The 21,264-nt window shown below is 40.9% G+C and overlaps 2 protein-coding genes across 5 annotated transcripts in view; one reads left to right on the plus strand and one right to left on the minus strand.

The window, feature by feature from the left end:
* The window catches only part of piwil2 (piwi-like RNA-mediated gene silencing 2), a 36,124-nt gene extending 25,459 nt beyond the window's left edge, over positions 1 to 10,665 (minus strand). The window contains exons 1-11 of one of the 4 annotated variants that reach the window (XM_052461706.1): positions 10,647 to 10,665; positions 8,334 to 8,377; positions 7,035 to 7,536; positions 6,726 to 6,828; positions 4,030 to 4,144; positions 3,391 to 3,570; positions 3,071 to 3,181; positions 2,816 to 2,933; positions 2,413 to 2,537; positions 493 to 573; positions 284 to 397 (exon numbers count right to left, since the gene is read on the minus strand). In XM_052461706.1, the coding sequence (XP_052317666.1) occupies positions 284 to 397; positions 493 to 573; positions 2,413 to 2,537; positions 2,816 to 2,933; positions 3,071 to 3,181; positions 3,391 to 3,570; positions 4,030 to 4,144; positions 6,726 to 6,828; positions 7,035 to 7,508 (1,421 nt within the window). In that variant the 5' untranslated portion in view covers positions 7,509 to 7,536; positions 8,334 to 8,377; positions 10,647 to 10,665. Of the gene's footprint in view, positions 1 to 283; positions 398 to 492; positions 574 to 2,412; positions 2,538 to 2,815; positions 2,934 to 3,070; positions 3,182 to 3,390; positions 3,571 to 4,029; positions 4,145 to 6,725; positions 6,829 to 7,034; positions 7,537 to 8,289; positions 8,475 to 10,176; positions 10,353 to 10,646 lie in introns of those variants that run through there. The other 3 variants (XM_052461707.1, XM_052461704.1, XM_052461703.1) reach the window with 3 other exon arrangements.
* A 7,075-nt stretch (positions 10,666 to 17,740) lies between these two features.
* Positions 17,741 to 21,264, plus strand: part of LOC118393366 (5-hydroxytryptamine receptor 7) — a 36,546-nt gene continuing 33,022 nt past the window's right edge. Inside the window, exon 1 of the mRNA XM_035785984.2 lies at positions 17,741 to 19,043. Within this exon, the coding sequence (XP_035641877.1) occupies positions 18,577 to 19,043 (467 nt within the window). The 5' untranslated portion in view covers positions 17,741 to 18,576. The remainder of the gene's footprint in view (positions 19,044 to 21,264) is intronic.

Genomic DNA, 21,264 nt, shown 5'->3' on the forward strand with positions numbered 1-21,264 from the left:
TGTATACTTCCGACTTCAACTGTACATGGTGTATCAATGAATATGCCATTTGTAAATATCTCTATGACCAGCATAAGAATACGGCCTGTTTAAATTTTTATGAACTCATCACATACTGTAGACAGTGCATCATGTGGATATGCACACCATGTGAACAAATAACTGGCAAGAGAAGAGATTTATCATGCATATTTTAGAGTATGACAAAAGTTAGTAAGTTACGTAATGCAACGTAATGCAACAATGCTTCTATGTGGTGTAAGGTGCATTGAAATAATCTCACATGCAGTCGAGGACAGAGTCATTTCGCAGCACTTTGTGGGACACATCCACCTGGAGGTACAGGCCTCCGTCAGTGTGCTTTATGCACGTTGAGTAACCTGGCCACACCTGCAACCTAGGATAACAGAAGACAGAAACCAAGGGGCTTGAGTCAACTGCTATGATCATTGAGATTTCAATTGGAGTATAATTTCTAATCTAATCACTTACCGATGCTTCCCAAGTATGACTGCGCTTTTTGGATCGTAATGATTCCGCCCCACAAGCTTCAGTCCCAGGATCTTCATTACCCTTGACAACACACATGAGGAGAACAATGTCTTGTTGCACCAGACAAATTTAACATTTGGTAAAGCCAGTGAGATGTTTTTTTTTAAAACAAAAATATAAAACGCAACATGCAACAAAGATTTTAATGAGTTACAGTTCATATAAGGAAATCAATCAATTGCAATAAATTCATTAGGCCCTAATCTATGGATTTCACATAACTGGGAAGAGATATGCATATTTTGACTGGCCTGCACAGAGCCCTTGACTGGCCTGCACAGAGCCCTTGACTGGCCTGCACAGAGCCCTTGACTGGCCTGCACAGAGCCCTTGACTGGCCTGCACAGAGCCCTTGACTGGCCTGCACAGAGCCCTTGACTGGCCTGCACAGAGCCCTTGACTGGCCTGCACAGAGCCCTTGACTGGCCTGCACAGAGCCCTTGACTGGCCTGCACAGAGCCCTTGACTGGCCTGCACAGAGCCCTTGACTGGCCTGCACAGAGCCCTTGACTGGCCTGCACAGAGCCCTTGACTGGCCTGCACAGAGCCCTTGACTGGCCTGCACAGAGCCCTTGACTGGCCTGCACAGAGCCCTTGACTGGCCTGCACAGAGCCCTGACCTCGACCCTATTGAACACCTTTGGGATGAACGCCGACTGCGAGCCAGGCCTAATTGCCCAACATCAGTGTCCGACCTCACAAATGCGTGACAACTCCTTTTCAAAGAGTGGATGAGGCTGTTGATTGTGGCCTGTGGAATGTTGTCCCACTCCTTTTCAATGGCTGTGACATGCTCACATCGATCCAGAGTATCCCAAACATGCTCAACGTGTGACATGTCTGGTGAGTATGCAAGCCATGGAAGAACTGGAACATTTTCAGCTTCCAGGAATTGTGAACAGATCCTTGCTACATGGGGCCATGCATTATCATGCTGAAACATGAGGTGATGGTGGCAGATGATGGTGGCACAACAATGGGCCTCAAGATCTCTTCACGGTATCTCTGTGCATTCAAATTGCCATTGTGCTCGTTGTTCGTAGCTTATGGCTACCCATACCATAACCCCATAACCCCACCGCCACCATGGGGCACTCTGTTCCCAACGTTGGCATCTGCAAACCGCTCGCCCACACAACGATGGTTGGACGTACTGCCAAATTTTCTAAAACGAAGTTGGAGGCAGCGTCTGGTAGAGAAATAAACATTAAATTATCTGGCAACAGCTCTGGTGGACATTACTGCTGTCAGCATGCCCATTGCACACTCCCTCAAAACCTGGCATCTGTGTTGTGATAAAAACTGCACATTGTGCCCCTGTATAATAATCATGCTGTTTAATCAGCTTTACATGTTGCATTTATATTCTTGTTCAGTGTATAATTCGCTACTTCAGTGACAAATCTTTAGGATTTAGGGGGAAATGGAACGCTTTAAAAGAAGTCTGGTTTTCTGTGTAAAACAGCTGAAGCCCCACAATAAAGCATGTTTTTGCATGAAGCTATCAAGCAAGCACAATAGATAAGAGATTAGCTCATTACTGACAATATGGGTACACTAAGGCCAGCTTAGCGCACAGAGAACTCCCCTCATAAGTAGACCACAGGCCTTTTGTTGAAAAACACCCCCAATATATCCTAATTTAAAGTGAAAATGTAAATTAGTGGTAGGCAATTAGCGGTTTATATTGCAGCACCAGTGTGTTATTATTAGATTCAAAATGGAAGCAAACAGAAAATCAGCAGGGACTACACAAACTTGTCCAATAACAAATATTGTTTTCCATTGTAAAATATTTTGCTACAGTGTGCCCTAATGAAGGCTAAGTTTTGCCCTAATGAATAAGGACGGCCCTGTCACCTTCTCAGCACCACGTTGTAGAAGGGGATGCACAGGTCAGAGTTGGGTGGAAGGATCTTAGTCATTTGGACCTTGATGTCAACCTCCTGGTTGTCAGTTCGTCTCACACTCTTTAGGTGAACCACCTGTATGGAGGAAAGATTAACATCACAACATGGGGCACAGAGGGGAAGATGGCTAAAGACAGAAGTGTAGCTGCCCTATGTGCCACATCGGTATTGCGCGTTGATGTTGGGTCTAGTTGAGTGAAGACACTTTTAAAACAGTGTAGTTACAATAACTCAAATACGTAAGCTACTGTTCCCGTTTTGTGTATTTACAAGTATAAGCCAATTATCTGCACATAATTAATACACATCTATAGTCACAGACACAGTAGGCCAGACAGAGAAAAGTGACATACCTCTTCCATCTTCACAGGGAGGTAGAGAATTGAGCCATCAAAAGCAACAACCTCCCCAGTAGTGGGGCGATGGTCCTTCATCATGCCAAATCGCATACCCATTGACTCCACATTAGGACTGAAAAGTGGGACAAAATGTAATAAGTTAATCCTCTTTAACAGACCAAATGATATTTCCAGAGCAGATATTTTACACAGGAATGCTGCATAAAATATGAATGTAGCTAACACTTTTAACTTAATACATGTACTTACGTGAACGTGACATGGTACTGATAGACTGCCTCATTCCTGCAGTGAATGGTGATGTGGTTTGAGCCTATGGGCAATGGTGTTCCTTTGGTACCAGTCTTGTGTAATGTTTCACTGCAAAGGGAGAGGAAATAACCTTTCAATGAATAGGCATAACAACCGTTATAGTCCTCATAAAACAATTCATAATTGACCTAAATACATTTCTGCCTCATTTGACTGCCTTCAACGACAGTAACATCATTTTAAGCAACATAATTTGCTTCATAATAGATGGTTTCATTACATGGTTTTACAAATAATGGTACTTTGATGGTACTTACCAGGTGGCCTCCATCTTAAGTTCTCCCTTAGTTTGAGAGCAATCTGGAGTCATATGAGCCTCTTTGGGTGGGGATGGAGGGAGAGTAGGGGGCACAGTTGGTCCCCTCCCAGTACCCAAGGGGAGCATCGACGCTCGTCCCATTCCTACCATCTGAGATGGTACACCTCGGCCAAGGAAGCTGCAGACAGAAACAGAAGCATTACAAGTTCTTCATTGAATTGGTTTTAAATTCCCATCCATAACTGCGTTAAATAATATGTATTAGGAAAAAAGCTGCTATCGAATCAATCTTACTGCTCATTTATTTGTCTGAAGAAAAAATTCTCAATTTTCATTATCTGGCCTAGTTGTCTTTGAATTATCGGGAACGAACCTTGACAATGAGTCACACCGAAAAGTGGAAAGTCTGATTACCTCCACATTAACAACGGATAATTCAATAATAATTTTAAATTAGATGGGCATATACTGAAAAGGTTGGGGATATGTGAGAGGGACCTGTGTATGTGCACAGCATGAATGATGCATTCTAGAAGCATTACTGTCAGGACCCTAAGGACCTTAGTAGCATGGAGGAATTGGCCTGCTTTAGCAACAGGTTAAGTCGCAGGGTTTGAGCTCATCACCTTCTTCTCACCTGTTACCTTGGCCCATCATGTCCTCAGGGAATCTGTCTCCACCCGGGCCGGCAACTGCCACTGCTCCAACAGGGGCTGTCTGTGTTTGGAGCTCTGCTCCAAAAGCACCCCTCCCTGGGCCAAACACCAGAGAAAAACACACAATGAGATTCAGTGGATTCATCCTCAAGGCCTCAGTTGGAGCATAAGGAAATCAAGCAACATCCCTAAATATTTTAAAGCTCAAATTACTTTTTGATTCTGTCTACATTTTGACAGAGTGCTCAGAACTTAGAGGCTATGTTGGATAAGGCAAATATATTTATTGTGTAACAAAAATGGTTAAACTTTAGTGCATCAGAGTTAGGGCGATTAATTAGAATTTATGTTTTTGCGCATTATTCCAAATTCCTATTTTTCGTTTTTTTTTGTGTTAATGTCCGCTTGTTCTCATATCTTTTTGGAATTGTCTCCTTTGCTGCGTGCACATTCCATTTACAACATTTACAACCCTAACAATGGGAAAGGCTGTCCTTAAGGCGGGGAGGCAAGGGAAAGCCAAGGTCCAAAATAAGCCCATAGGAACGCATTTTACTTATTTTGGACAGATCTTTGCACTCTCGCTTCACCTCTTCCTCTGGTTTACACACACACACCAACAAAGTTGAGAGATCACATCTTCCTCTCTGACAAGCGGTTTCAACTCGCCATTTGCATGAGAGGTTTGGTCGAACAGAAATTGTTTTTATGGACACCAAAACATACTGAGACATTATTTTACTATAATAGAGGCGAAGTTAACTTTTCTAACAATACTTTTTTTTATGCCTCAACTACTCAAATTGCACGCATAACAGACACTATGAAAACAAGAGTATCTATGGACATTGATTATGGTAAATTAATGCAGTTTGTCACACGGGGCATTGGGGTACCACATACTGCTAGCAGCATTTTAGCCAAAGACTTATAGTAGCTGTCTAGTCTGTTTTATAAATGTGCAATAAGTATAAAACAATTACATAAGGAATTGGCAACTCGTTCTCATTCTGAGAAATAAGGTAGGCCACTTGATTTCAACATCTAAACAAAGTGGACAGGCTAACATGCATTGCAAATAGTTGGCGACAGAGAAGGGTGTGCACATAACAATTCAACTGTTCAACCTTGTTATCTAGCAAATAGATCCAAGTTGGCTAAACTATAAATAAAGATTATCTGGCTGGCTAATCACTAGCACATGGGCTTGAGAGATTGCTGATGAGACCTGTGTTACTTTTCTATAGTTTAATGCCTGCTACAAGAAGTCATTATTGGTGAATGTGCATTATGCATGGTTCTAGTTACATTTGTAACAAAAGGGCATTTTCATAGACTTGACAGTTCAGTGATTATTGCAACAAAAAAACAGCCGTTTGAACTATTTTGATAAAATGATCATGGTTGTGGCAGGCTTATATATACACTACATGACGGCAGGCTATACACTACATGACCAAAAGTATGTAGGCACCTGTTTGTCGAACATCTCATTCCAAAATCATGGGCATTAATATGGAGTTGGTCTCACCTTCGCTGCTATAACAGTCTCCGATCTTCTGGGAAGGCTTTCCACTAGATGTTGGAACATTGCTGAAGGGACCTGCTTCCATTCAGCCACAAGAGCATTAGTGAGGTCGGGCACTGCTGTTGGGTGATTAGGCCTGGCTCGCAGTCAGCGTTCTAATTCATCCCAAAAGGTGTTAATAGTGTTAAGATTTCCCTTCATTGGAACTAAGGGGCCTAACCCAAAACATAAAAAACAGCACCAGACCATTATTCTTCCTCCACCAAACTTTACAGTTGGCACTACGCATTCGGGTAGACAGCGTTCTCCTGGCATCTGCCAAACCCAGTCCCTCAGACTGCCAGATGGTGAAGCATGATTCATCACGCCAGAGAACGCGTTTCCACTGCTCCAGAGTCCAATGACAGCAAGCTTTACACCACTCCAGACTAAGTTTTGCATTGCGCATGGTAATCTTAGGCTTGGGTGCGGCTGCTCGGCTATGGAAACCCATTTCATAAAGCTCCTGACGGAACAGTTCTTGTGCTGACATTGCTTCCAGAAACAGTTTGGAAGTTGGTAGTGTGGGTTGCAACCGGGGAGACGATTTTTACATCCTTCAGCACTCAGCAGTCCCGTTCTGGTGTTGCTGAAATAGCCAAATACACTAATTTGAAGGGGTGTCCAAATCCTTTTGTATATAGTGTATTTAGCCTAGGTATAACATCACAAGCCCTGAATTAATTTGATTATTTCTGACTGTTTGAAATGCAGTGTATTTTACCTTTAAATTGTACAACATCGCTTATTTAGGGAAAACATTTTTTTTTTATAAATCTAGATATATTGTGAATCGCCCATATGTTAGAGAAAAAAAAGAGAAGATTTTTAGGCCATATTGCCCAGCCCTAATCAGAGTGCATCAATATGATGGATTTCCAATCTTCTAATTCTAAGGCCAACCATTACTTTTAACCCATGCCATTTGAGCTGGAGGGGAACACGTGATACTCTTCCCAGTTAGTTTCATCCAGTATGCCTTCATCTATGGACTGTGTCCCAAATGGCAACCTATTCCCTATGTAGTGCGCTACTTTTGACCAGGGCCCATAGAGAATGGGGTGCCATTTGGAATAAAACCTAGTTTTTCATAAACTCAAGATTACTCACCCACTGGCAGCCCTCCCCTGCCCCAGGTCTTTGAGGGATCGATCCCCATGCCTCTGAACATGGACACCAGCGACGATCCCTGGCCTTGGGTGGACATGTCCACCTGCCAATTACAATATCGTTACAAGAGCTATAAGAGAAAAAAATAACTTGGCTTAAATGGTATTTTAACTATTTAAAATATTTAATCTGCCAATGATTGAGCTTGCATGGAACTAATAGACTAGTCCAATAAGTGCAAACATTGAACCCTGGTATAGGTAGAAGTTAGGAGAAAGACTTTACAACCCCAAGGAACACAACACAAACCTGTTTGGCTACTACTTCCTCTTCTGCCTGCAGACTTGGCATCTCTTCAGGCAAGTCTTGCTTTGCAAGCTGACCTGGAATGGCTTGTCCAGGGTGAGGCCCCAAACCAAGAAGGGGTTCCCCTCTTGCCACACCGACGGTCGGATCAGCTGTCGAGAGAAGCCACCCTCTAGGGTGGCTAATCCCACCATCTTCTGATCTAGGCATGGGTATCCCCCTGGCAAAGCCAATGAAGGGATCGCTCACTGGGAAGGGCACTCCTCTCCCGTACTGCATAAGCAGTGTATCACCAGCGGTGGTGAAACCCCTGGCTCTTCCTAAGCTAGCAGATCCATCTGTTGCAAACATAAGGCCTCTGGCTCGTCCTATTGCTGGTTCATCTGAACGCAGTCCTCGACCCCATGCTTGCTGCTGCAGCCAAGGAATGCGGGTTGCACCAGGGAGGCCTGGGAAACAAGGCTTCTTTGGATCCATTCCAGCTAGCTCCTCTCACATGCAATGCCTGTAGTGCAAATGCAAAGGCTTATTGGCAAGAGGAATTGTGTAAACTTGCTAAACCATGTGAACGCTCCAGATGGCGTGTCATTTGTATTTAGTCATAATGAAAGAACTAGCTACTTTGTTAGTATCAAAACATTTATGATAAATGTATTGATAGGGCAAAAGACAGGGAGCATCTTGCCGAGTGTACCTTACTCAGACTGAGAACCCCCTCTGAGTTGAGCACAATCAGCAAGGTGTAGACACCATTATTGTTAATGTCAGGTCAAACGTCGCAATGTCTATCTCGACGCTTGCGCAAGCGGTTGCAGCAAAGAGGTGTAATCATTACGCCGATTCTGTTGCAAAACGTTTTGCAACAGAAACCGTATACACCAAACATACTGTTTCCATAATGAATACACCCCAGTTGGGAATAGCTAGTTACCTGCCTGCATATTTTCTCCCTAAAATGTACGAGACTAATAGCTACTTGCTAGAATAGTTGGTTGCATTTCACACCAAAGGTATATTAAATATCGCAATAGCTAGCAATGTATGTTTTAGCAAAAGCGAATGAATGTTAATAGGTTCGTCATTAGCTAGCTAACGTTAGCTAGCTAGCGTGCTTGCTTTTGATTACAAGCAACTGCACCAGGGGAAAAACGGGAGCCAAGAGATAAACATTTTTAGGAACTTAAATGCATATTTCGTTGCGTCGTACGTTCTTCACAATTCAAATATAACAAATAACCCGTATTTTTCTTATACTGACTTTAAATGCGTATGGAGCACTTTCTTCTCAACATTGGTACAGACCTTTTGCCATCTGTTGTCAAAATTACCGGGAAATGTTTGGCCACCTGGACACGCCCATGGTAATAAACTATTGGTTAATAGAACAAATTTGTCAAAAGTGTACAGGCTCTAGAGTGCTGTCAGTAACCATGTTTCAGTCACTTTTTTTATGGAGTGAAGTAGGCTAAATGTCGGATACAACATTTCATGACAGGCTGATGGATGGAAAAATATTAAAAAATCGGTAAATTTTCCAAATGTCAACAAATCAAAATACGCAAGACAAGGTGGGATATTTTTGTGTCGGTAAAATTAATTATGCGAGAATGTCGGCGGACACGCAGTTATGCACAAATATTGACATAACCATCAAATCAGATCATATCGTAGTAAACTTGGGAGTCACACTGTGACATTTGTGATTTTGCGGTCCACAATAGGAGTTTTTTTTTAAACATGCAGTTTAGTCTTGTGGATCGAGAGAGAACTTCACAGGGTGATGAAAGTGCAAGGTTGAGTTTGATGCTCTTTGGAGTAAATATCGAGGGTATTATTCTGGTGACGTGATAATCAATGCTTGGCTGCCGTTGGACAAATTAAAATAATCTCGCTTCTTTTTCCATAATAATATGAAATACTATTATGTAGTCTATACGTGCGCTCTAGCCAACAGCGCTAGCACCCAAAAAGTTGAGTTGAAAAAGCGATGGGAGCCCATTTAATTGTAAAAAATTCGGCACCTGGGCTTTTAAAAGCTAAATGTATTTTTATATGCACTATGTCATCATGCACAGCCTTTTATCTGCAACAAGTCAATTTGATGGAAACATCTCTGGTGGGAAATGCGCATGATTTTATGCCGATTTTAGAATATTTGCATGAAATTCTGTCAGCAATTGGATGGAAAGCTAGCTAGTCTGACAAAAATACATATATATATGGTGGGTGGTCCTTCTGTAGCTATCTATTTTATAATATTTTACATGATTTTGTAGAAGATGCTATGGACAATTCTAAACATGCCCATCATTGCCAAGACAGTTGTTTTGCATGCATCGATGCTAATCATCAGTCAGATTTACCATTGACTTTGAAGGTTATATAGTATGGTTATAGGCTACAGTAGCAAGTCGTTTTTATTTATTTCTCTGAATGTATAAACTCACTAGAGGGCACCTGAGTCAAGTAAAACGTTTTGTCTTGTGACTTGTCATTGCAGTCCTCTAAATCTTCTGATGCTGCTTCTGGATGATAACAGGATAGAATATATGCCTAGGTAAATAAAGGTTTAAAAAATATCACAAAAATCAGCAGCACAAATCACTTGAGTGGAAGATGGAAGGTGGGCCTGCTGTTTGGATTACAGTTCCTTCATACTTTTGATAGCTGTAAACAAGGGGATGTGAGATATTTGCTTGATGTATTGCAACGAGATAAAATTGAACATACCCTGTGTTGCAGGCAGTTGCCATTTTTGAGTGGTTAAGATAATTGATCATATGTGGTCACACACGGTAACTGAAATATGGTAGTCATGCGCGATATCTCACTTGGCCCATATTGATGAAAAGCAATATCTTTAGGGCCTGTACATGTTCCATATTATCAGGAAGGTGTTCTATTTTAGAAAAAGCAGTATCACCTGTAGCCTGATGCAGCATCTTGACTACATGGCTGAAGCATGGGCTTGCTCCTCGGCATTGTTTACCACAATGAGCTAATCATTAGCGACTTCACAGACACTAAATATGATCTTGTTGCTTATTTAATGTCCTAAAAAACTACAGCGGGCACTAATAAAAGTATGTGATTTGTGTTCGTAAATACAGTGTTATTGTGTGAATGTTAGTGAATGTAGGCCTACCGTTTAAGCATTCGAAAGGCCGACGCGCTTCCCGCGGTTACTTTTTTATTGTCATGCAACACTCAAGATTATAAAGCGCTGCCAATTGAGCAAAAGTTGAGAAATAAATCATACAGCACTGAAAAGCTGGGATGCTGCTCTGTTAAATAATTGCCATCAAAACCGTTGTATTTTCAGAGATTGCGTTTAGGAATGTTGCGCAGTGACTGGGCATATTAGAACACATTTCTTTCCACTCAGCAAACAGCTGTGTGTGGAGTTGCGCGATCTTGTCCCCCCAACAGTTGATATTCAGTTTATAAATAAAGGACCTAGCTCATGAACATCTTTGGGAATTAATCTGGTTTTTAAACAATTATATAGGCCTATAAAGAATAGCGTTGTTATAATAGTAATTTCGTATTTAACCAACAAGTGATTTGTGTAATAATTTTCATGTCTTGACAAGCAAGCAGCTCCAGTAAACCTACGTAAACGTAGCCGCGGGAAGAAATCTTGATTAACTGTCCGCGTGCGCTCGGCAGATATTGCCGAGGAAGTGCGCAGTTCTGAATGTAGAATCCTTCAATCTCTTTTGCTAATCCACTCCCTGTATTCCGTCATGTGCCAAAGAAAAAACGCCACCTGCTCGAGAAAATAGATTTTGGGCTCAATTATCCTTTTCGCTTCGTCTATTCCTGTCTGGTGTGACTCACAAATTATGTTGCCCAATAAGAGGGTATAAGAGGGATGGATGCCTTGTCCTGACAAGTGGAATTTTGGGCAACATTTCAGAAAAAGATAAGGGAGCAAGATAGTTCAAACTTGGTAACATGACACCACTCACTGGAAGAACGGTTGCATGCTAAAGTTTGACATGAAACAAATAGCTTCATTGTGCTTCGCAAGTCATATCTTCTTGCTCCAGGAATCTATGAACACTTCATGTTCCTCTATTGAGTGGATGGAGATTATAAAAGGGCAGCCTTTTTTGTGAATGTTTAGGTCGTGATAGCAGACTCTTAAATTGAACTCTGAAAGATGGCTTAGGTAGACATTTCCCTGAGACGGTTTCTGACAGTTTGTGCAAAAATTATTCATTTGTGCAAATCCACAGTTTCATCAGCTGTCCAGTCTCAGACAATTCTGCATGTGAAGAAGCGGGATGTAGAGGTCCTGGGCTGGCATGGTTACACGTGGTCTGTGGTAGTGAGGCCGAGTCGCCAAATTCTCTAAAACAATGTTGGAGGCGGCTTATGGTAGAGAAAATAACATTAAATTCTCTGGCAACAGCTTTAGTGGAAATTCCTCCAGTCAACATGCCAAACATGATACTTTTGTGGCATTGTGTTGTGTGACAAAACTGCAATTTTTAGAGTGGCCTTATATTGTCCCTAGCACAAAGTGCACCTGTCTATTGATCATGCTGTTTATTCAGCTATTTTATATGCCACACCTGTCAGTTGGGTGAATTATCTTGGCATAATACAAATTAAAATTGAAATGAAAAAAATAAGAAAATAGAAAAACAACAATAAAATAACCGTAACAAATCAAATGTTATTTGTCACATGCGCCGAATACCGTGAAATGCTTACTTACAAGCCCTTAACCAACAATCAAAAGGTAACACAAGAAATGTACATAACAATAATGAGGCTATGTACAGGGGTACAGGTTATAGTCGAGGTAATTTGTAAAGTGACTATGCAGAGATAATAAACAGCGGGTAGCAGCACTGTAAAAACAAAGGGGGGGGGTCAATGTAAATAGTCTGTGTGGCCATTTGATTAGTTGTTCAGCAGTCTTATAGTTTGGGGGTAGAAGCTGTTAAGGAGCATTTAGGTTCTAGACTTGGCGCTCCGGTACCGCTTGCCGTTTGGTAGCAGAGAGAACAGTCTATGACTTGGGTGACTGGAGTCTTTGATAATTTTTTGGCCTTCCTCTGACACAGCCTAGTATATAGGTCCTGGATGGCAGGAAGCTTGGCCCCAGTGATGTACTGGGCTGTACGTACGTACTACCCTCTGTAGCGCCTTACGGTCAGATGCCGAGTAGTTGCCATACCAGGCGGTGATGCAACCGGTCAGGATGCTCTCGATGGTGCCAAATATTTTCAGTCTCCTGAGGGGGAAATGTGTTGTCGTGTCCTCTTCAAAACTGTGTTGGTGTATTTGGAAGATGATAGTTTGTTGGTGATTAGGCAAGTCAGTTAAGAATAAATTATTATTTACAATAACGGCCTACCCCGGCCAAACCCTAACCTGGACGACGCTGGGCCAATTGTGCGCAATTGTGATACAGCCTGGAATGGGATCAGGGTCTGTAGTGACACCTCAAGCACTGAGATGCAGTGCCTTAGACCGCTGCGCCACTCGGGAGCCAGATGGGTTTAATGATGTTGCATACTTTGTAAATATTATCAAGCAAGAAATGTAATAATTTGCAATCCTGTCAGAAATCAATTCATCACCTATCCAGGACGTTAGTCCAGTTAATTATTACCTTCAAGGAGATGAAGCTGTTGGACAGCCACAAACCACTGAATACAACTTTTATAATTACTCTTATTATTGGCATTCGTTATCATCAACATGTGATTGTTTCGCATCCCAGAACCGTTTCCCCTGACAGATAATGTCTAGGGATTAAGGTCACAGAAACAAATAATCCTCAATTTACCAGCAACTAAATGAGATGAACAACATTTACCTTCATCTCACCTAGAATGAGCCATCATAATCACACAAACTGTCCCACAGAATGTACAATCTGCTGGTAAAAGAGAAGACAGCAGAGAAGGGAGCTCTGTGTTTGATTGGCCAGGACGATTATATATATATTATATTATTTACCCTGTCAAAGACTGAGTAGCTTGGGCAGACTGACTCATATACCCATTTCTCCCAATTTAGTCATCTCTGATAACAAAGTAATTCACTCTAATCTAGTATTACAAAAGGCAGAGTTTTAGGGAACTGATGAATTACCTGGAGTCACAAAAAGAACATAGATTGCTGGGCTGACTGATTGGCCACAAAGAGGGGCAAGGGTATGCTACACTTGTAAAACTCATGACAAGAGGCCCGTAATACAAAAATAAATACAAGATTTGTTTTCATGATTTCCTTGAACTTGTTTTGTCGATGGACTGTCACAAAGCCAAAGTGACATCCCAATCAGCAGCTACTATCTACAGTTAGTTTGAGCTGTCACTCACTGCATAAACTGGCGCTCTTGCATAAAATTCCACAGCAGGAATGTTCCACCAGTCTCCCAGAGCAGCTTAAAACCCATTTAATCACATCTACTTCTCCCCTCCTCTCCATTACAAGAGACTGACTGGTTGCTGACATGTTGTTTTCATAAGATCTCAATGCTTGTGCCCTCCCTGTTTTCCTGAGTAACAACGTGTACCACCGTTCCTTGGCATCCAAACCATTGATTAATAATAATAATTAATCATGTGCCTCATTGTAAGTGGGGCAATTTCAATGACAGTAGGGCTGGCCAAGCACTGTCACTAGACACTGTTGGTAATCTAATGCAACAATCATCATCACCAGCATGCCCATCAGACCCAGCAGTGGGTAATGGCGAGCAAAGTCCTAGGCTGTGCTGGTGATCACATCCGGGGGAGAGACAGACAGCCCAGGCAGTGGTGGTATGCGGGAAGGAGCTGGCCTTCCCAAGGCCTAATGGGGTTAACGTACCACAGCTGTTCCCTGGATGATGAAGTGAACAGCCTGGGAAGTGCTCTATCCCTTATGTCCTGTCCACGCTGTCTGTCTCCCCCAGCATATTTCCAATGTTGAAAATAATATGTTTTAAACTCCAGTGGTTTTGACTGAATATTCCTCATCGGTTTATTTTTATTAACAGGTGCCCTCTGTTATGCCCAGGGGTGGCATAGAAGGGAACCAGAAGGACTGTTTCTTGTCTGACCTGCAATGTCACTGTCCACAGATCATTTGCATGGAAAAATCAGGTCCTTTCCCATGTATTTAATAGAAAGCAAGATATATTGTATTTATTTGTTTTGTTTATTCTAATTCCAATCACCATGTACTTGACACCTCAAAACCAACACAATTTAAGATGGTCTTTATAAACAATCATGACCTAGCTTTGGCAGGATAATCAATTCAAGTCTTTAAAATATATCACTTTTCCAAACATATTAGTTTTGTATACCATCCCTGTAATCAATCATACTATGACCTCTGCAAAGAGGTCTGAGTGTTAATGGCACAGGCGATAATCCACTAATCCAATCCATAACTCCATGGGTCACTGGTTCAATCGCCAGCAATGATTACCCTTCATTCCCTATATAATGCAAAACAGTAATATGTCCAAAACTTCTGGATAAAATTCAGATGAAAAAGAACAGAAAGCAGTCATTTAGCTGGTTTATGTTTAATAATGTGTAAGGATATTTATGGCCCCCCTCTTGACATCGTATATATCTTTTTTAAGGTTTATAGCTCATTTCCTACAATTCTACACATTTTGCTATCGGGTGGAGAGAAATTGTTGTAGTTTTAAAACAAGTTTACTGCAATTCTACACAATTTGCCATGGGATAGGGAGAAGATTTAGCAATTTTATAACTCATTTCATGCAATTCTACTCATTTTGCCATGGGTCGGATAGGAAAAATAGCCGTTTTACAGCTATTTTTTCTGCAATTCTACCCATACAACCATAGTGTGGAGAGAAATGTTTTCAGTTTTTGGGCTAATTGAATGACTGTCAGTGTCTCACATAACAAGAGAAAAACTGCTGATGCACAACCAAATTTTGTGCATTATACTATTCTAACTTTCAACAGTAAGTTGAAACACTGACTGAGTTCCTAAAAATGTATATATAGATTTCCATGAAATATGACCTATAAATAACTACAATATGAGTTACTTAATGTTTTGGAAGAAAAACTATTTATGTTAAAAGTAGCTTTTCAGCATTCATATTATTCTCTCAAAATGTTTTATTAGCATTATAAACTGCACATCTTTCTCTCTGCCCCATGGCAAAATGTGTTGAAATGCAGGAAATAAATACAGTACCAGTCAAAAGTGTGGACACACCTACACATTCCAGCGTTTATCTTTATTTGAACTGTTTTCTACATTGTAGAATAATAGTGAAGACATCAAAACTATGAAATAACACATATGGAATTATGTAGTAACCAAAAAAGTGTTAAACAAATCAAATTATATTTTATATTTGAGATTCTTCAAATTAGCCACCCTTTGCCTTGATGACAGCTTTGCACAATCTTGGCATTCTGTCAACCAGCTTCATGAGGTAGTCACCTGGAATGCATTTCAATTAACAGGTATGCCTTGTTAAAAGTTAATTTGTGTAATTTATTTTCTTCTTAATTAATGCGTTTGAGACAATCAGTTGTGTTGTGACAAGGTAGGGGTGGTATTTGGTAAAAGACCAAGTCCATATTATGGCAAGAACAGCTCAAATAAGAAATGAGAAACGACAGACCATCAATACTTTAAGACATTAAGATCAGTCAATCCAGAACATTTCAAGAACTTTGAAAGTTTATTCAAGTGCAGTCGCAAAAACCATCAAACGCTAGGATGAAACTGGATCTCATGAGGATCGCCACAGGAAAGGAAGACCCAGAGTTACCTCTGCTGCAGAGGATAAGTTCATTAGAGTGACTAGCCTCAGAAATTACAGCACAAATAAATGCATTACAGAGTTCAAGTAAGAGACACATATCAACATCAACTGTTCAGAGACTGTGTGAATCAGGCCTTCATGGTCCAATTGCTGCAAAGAAACCACGTCTAAAGGACACCAATAATAATAAGACCGGTGGAAATCTGTCCTTTGGTCTGATGAGTCCAAATGTAAGATTTTTGGTTCCAACCACCGTGTCTTTGTGAGACGCAGAGTAGGTGAACAGATGATCTCCACATGTGTGGTTTCCACTGTGAAGCATGGAGGAGGAGGTGCTTTGCTGTTGACACTGTCTGTGATTTATTTAGAATTCAAGGCACACTTAACCAGCATGGAAACCACAGCATTCTGCAGGGTATGCCATCCCATCTCGTTTGTGCTTAGTGGGACTATTATTTATTTTTCAACAGGACAATGACCCAAAACACATCTCCAGGCTGTGTAAGGGCTATTTGACCAAGAAGGAGAGTGATGGAGTGCTGCATCAGATGACCTGACCTCCACAATCACCTGACCTCAACCCAATTGAGATGGTTTGGGATGAGTGAAAGAAAAGTAGCCAACAAGTGCTCAGCCTATGTGGGAACTCCTTCAAGACGGTTGGAAAAGCATTCCATGTGAAGCTGGTTGAGAGAATGCCAAGAGTGTGCAAAGCTGTCATCAAGTCAAAGGATGGCTACTTTTAAGAATCTCAAATATAAAAAACATTTAGATTTGTTTAAAACTTTTTTGGTTACTAAATGATTCCATAAGTGTTCTTTCATAGTTTTGATATATTCACTATTATTCTACAATGTAGTAAATAGTAAAAATAAAGAAAAACCCTTGAATGAGTAGGTGTGTCCAAACTTTTGACTGGTACTGTATATATATATATTTAAAAATTGGGGCGTTGGGGGGCCTTCTACTTATCCTTCCATGTATACGGTTTTCAAAATACCCCTTAAAATACCACAAAAGAGGCATAATAAGTCATGTCAAACTGTTGAATTAGGTGAAACGCATTTTAAAATAAAACAAATAAAAAAACTGGGATACCCCGCGGACCCGGTATACTGTTCTCTCCCAAAATATCTGCACCACAATTTTGCCCTTGGCCCATCCTATATTAGACTAGTAGGGTACAAGGGGGTAACTTGTCCCCCTTAATAACAATGTCTAATTGCTGACACAGAAAAGCAACGTTTGGAGAAAAAAATTGGTATGTGGATGAAGGTCATGCTTAGGTGAATAAACTATGAAGGGAAATAAATGGCTACAGTTGACACTTTTTTTGTTATTTCACTTTTTTTGTTTTTAGAAAATTTGCTTTTTTTTTATGTCCCGGTGTAACTGCCCCAGGGGTGCCAGTTATCCCAGTAGACGATTATGACACAGGGTTTCACACAAGTGTGTTAAAATCCATTTAATCGGTTTAATTTATACATTCTCTAGTAATTAATGCTTAAAAGCTAAGTCTAGTTGTCTTATTTTAATTAATAAAATAACATATGGGGGGGAAATGGTGTTGCACATGTCACCATTAATATATGCACCATGAGGAGATTTGATGTAAAGTCTCTCTTTTTAACTCACCCGCACATTAATTTGCTTTGTTCTTTCTTTGTTGTTCCTTTTCCGTACAATACATTAAGTACAATTGCACTAAATATTATTTTAATAATGCAAGACTTTAAATCCCAGCAGTCTTTAAAATGACATTCAGGAGCAAAAGGTTTTTCGATAGTTGTTTATAATTAATTTAAAAAACATATTCGTTGGAATATCAGAGTGCATGCACCCCCCTCCCCCGTCTCCCGGTCACAGCCGGCTACGTTACAGCCCAGGATTGAACCCGGATCTGTAGTGACAACAAAAGTTGTGATGACACAGAGGATATTTTTTGTTGAGCAAGAGCAGTGGCAGCCACGGACATGTTTGGAAAAAATAATTTGGTGACATCTTGTGGTCTTAAAGTGAATTACAGAGTGGGCAGTTACACCAGGGGGCTAGTTACCCACTAGTACCCTACATTGATGTCCTCAATTTGAACCAGTATAGACCTACTGTCCTCAATTTAGTTTAGAGATTATGTAAATATGATCCGTTTGCTTTTGATTAAATCATTTTTTCCCTGCTGGAAAAAAATCTAACAATATATCATAATAGCAGGTATGCACCAAGTCCTATAGCCTTAAGTACATGAGTAGTAAAATGTTTGATACGTTTCAATTACCTTGCATGGACTTGTATCTTTGTGAACACATTTTCGTGTTTGAGCGTTCGCAGATGGATCTAAACCGCTCGTGGGAAAATGTATTTCTGTCAGCGAATTAGCCTACCCTAAGCCACACTGGAAAACAAGCGCGTTGTGAAATCAACCTAAAAATAGCTTAACATGCAACGTTTTTTATGACGTTTTAGTGATTTTTCTGGGAAGATTTCTTTGAAGATAACTCGATGCTGGCCATAACATTCATCATTGTTTTTCGCCTCTTCTTGCGCATTTGGAGAGGCGCGGATCACTCTTTTGGGAAGGTGAAACGCTCTGACTGTGCATGGCTTTAAGGTTTGGACTGATGTTTCTCAGTACTGGCTGTCTCGTTACAAAGGAAAACAATAAACTACTGGACCCAAGATCACAGGCGTAGCCTACTGATCAAGAATGCGCTTAATTGGAGTACACTGGCGAGGTGTCCCTTGCATCACCGCCGGGATCACGTTTTCGTAATGTTCAATACTTCGGGCGTCGATCCCACTTCCAATAAGAGAGAGGATGTTTCCGAAGTTATCAATGGCACTCTGGAGCTTTTCTATAACGTCCTGGTCACAGCTGGTCCAACAGCCATGTGGAACGATACGTGCGGGGAGACACTACTTGATTTCGGCAGTGGAGAGAAGATAATAATCGGAGTGATGTTGGCTATCATCACAGCGGTCACGGTGATGGGAAACACACTGGTTGTCATAGCGGTTTGCGTGGTGAAAAAATTAAGACAACCGTCAAACTATCTTCTTGTGTCCCTGGCTGTGGCAGACCTCTCCGTGGCCATAGTTGTCATGCCCTTTGTTATAGTGACAGACCTAACTGGAGGCAAGTGGCTTTTTGGGGAGGTGTTTTGCAACATCTTCATTGGTATGGATGTAATGTGCTGCACAGCCTCCATCATGACCCTGTGCGTGATCAGTGTTGACAGGTGAGTTAGTTAAACTTACCAGTGAAATCAAATGTACAACAAGGATGTATCTAATGTAGGCTATTCACCTGAGCTATTCGGTGACGTTAGTCAAAACATTTATAGCGCCAAATGACACACAATGATAAATTGGTTTGCATGAGGTAGATGTCCATCATAAAACACATGAGCTCTTAATAAGCCAACATGAGCTAACATGAACAATTCTTTGATAAATAGGCTATAGTCTAATTATGGATTCGTAGCCCCTTGAGAGTGGATCTATTTGTAAGGGTTGTTGATCGTTAGACCTTGGTTGGTCGCTACCCACTGTGCACAGGCTGTGGGCACATACATATATTTAATAACGTCTATTCCACGTTGGTTTAACGCAATTGCCTTGAAATGACGTGGAAACAACGTTGATTCAACAAGTGTGTGCCCAGTGGGTAGCTCTTACATGCCCAATGTAAAATGTGAACGTTTATTTCGGTCGTTGCAAAGAACGTGTCACTGTGACTAATTTGATTTTCTTGTGACGTTAGGCTACTGTCTAGGGACATTCGTGCAAGCGAACGTGTTGAAAGCTAGGTTACTGTTCTAAATTGCAATGTGTCAATGTTATTGCATCTGTCCCTACTCCAACGTAATTAATAAAATATGAATGCTTAAAATATCATGAATCTGCGAGTCGCGCCAATGACACGATTACGCGCCAGTGGGTTTAAAATACTGGAAAAACGAATGCATTTCAGGTGTTTGGTTCCTGAGGGATGCCTTCTGTGCGGTCAAGTGCCCCCCAGAAAATCAATAAGCAGTCTGCGATGAATGTATAGTAAGCCTAATTTAAATGTGGTTATCCTCTTGCACCAGAACATGGATACAATCATGCATGGCCTAATTACACATGCTGGTTAATGTATTATATATTCTATGAATTGTATGCAGTGTTTGTGTTAATTCTCCACATACGACATATGGGCTATATTATAGTCCTCCTAAACATAGTGCAATATTGGCCTATATTTCACATGAATACTTTTTAAAATTAATACAAATTAATGCTGATGTTTGATGTCATTCTGTCATATCCCATTTGGCACTCCTAGTCATTTGAAGATGGAAATGTGGGTAGTATTTGGTTTAGACGTTGAGCAATGAGATTTCCACCTTTATTCACCAACTCGCTCAAAACAACTTCTCACAATAGCACATTGGTAGTTGTCAGTGTCAAATATCAAAGCTAAGCAGAGCTGGGCTTGGTTAAAAGCCTGGGTGGGAGACTAAATGGATAGCTCCAGTAGGAGGTCTTGCCCAGATCCGACATTGTTTAAAAAGGTACAAATTCAACATATTTTGTCTGTCTTGAAAATTGGTTACCATGATGACAAAATCCTGTGGTTAAAATGTCACCCTCAAAAAAAAAAATTCACATAGATTCCACGCAACAATATATTGACAAATTACTTTGAAACAACGTTGATTCGATCAGTTTGTGCCCAGTGGGATGTGACTCAATGTCCAATTGCCCATTGCCAAACCCCACTGATTTCAAAGGGCAAATAAACACATGCTCTCTGCCAGTTACACTGATCCCTGATATTAATATGTAGATAAAAAGCACCGAAATGGGCATCTGTTCAGCAAGCATACTCAGAGAACACACAATGCTCACAGGGCTTTACACAGCAGGTGTGCGTTTTCATTTGCCAAAATAATGAATGCAAACAATCCACATTATTTCCTCAATGTATCTTTTGCATCCATCCACACATAATTCTCAGGATGAAGACTGCTACCCTGATTAGATCTACATTGAAAATATTGAAAATAATCCTCAACATTATTCCCCATCCCATCTCAACCCCTCCTTTTCCTTCTCCTCCTCCTCCCTTCCCTCCCCTCTTTAAGAACTATCACTGTCTGCCTGGGGAGGGAAAGAAGAGAAGCCTGCTAGTGGGAATCATTGCTCACTGTGATTGACTGGTTCTAGATTGCCCTTATAGCACTGTTGATTGTTCAGAGAGGAGACCGATTGGAAGCACTCCACTGTTCCCCAATAATAATCCACTATAAAATAAATTCAAGTGATCAAATCGGGTTGCTCCGCCTCACTCAGAAGCCACAATTAAGACTAATAGCGGTTCCAATGGTCAGATTATCCTTCTCCCTTCTTGCTCATAATGCCTTATTAGTAAAATACACCAAGAAATTATTCATGGTGCCAGCAGTGCTTTCGCAA

The sequence above is a fragment of the Oncorhynchus keta genome, chromosome 14 (assembly GCF_023373465.1).
Source record: "Oncorhynchus keta strain PuntledgeMale-10-30-2019 chromosome 14, Oket_V2, whole genome shotgun sequence".
Classification (NCBI taxonomy): Eukaryota; Metazoa; Chordata; class Actinopteri; order Salmoniformes; family Salmonidae; genus Oncorhynchus; species Oncorhynchus keta.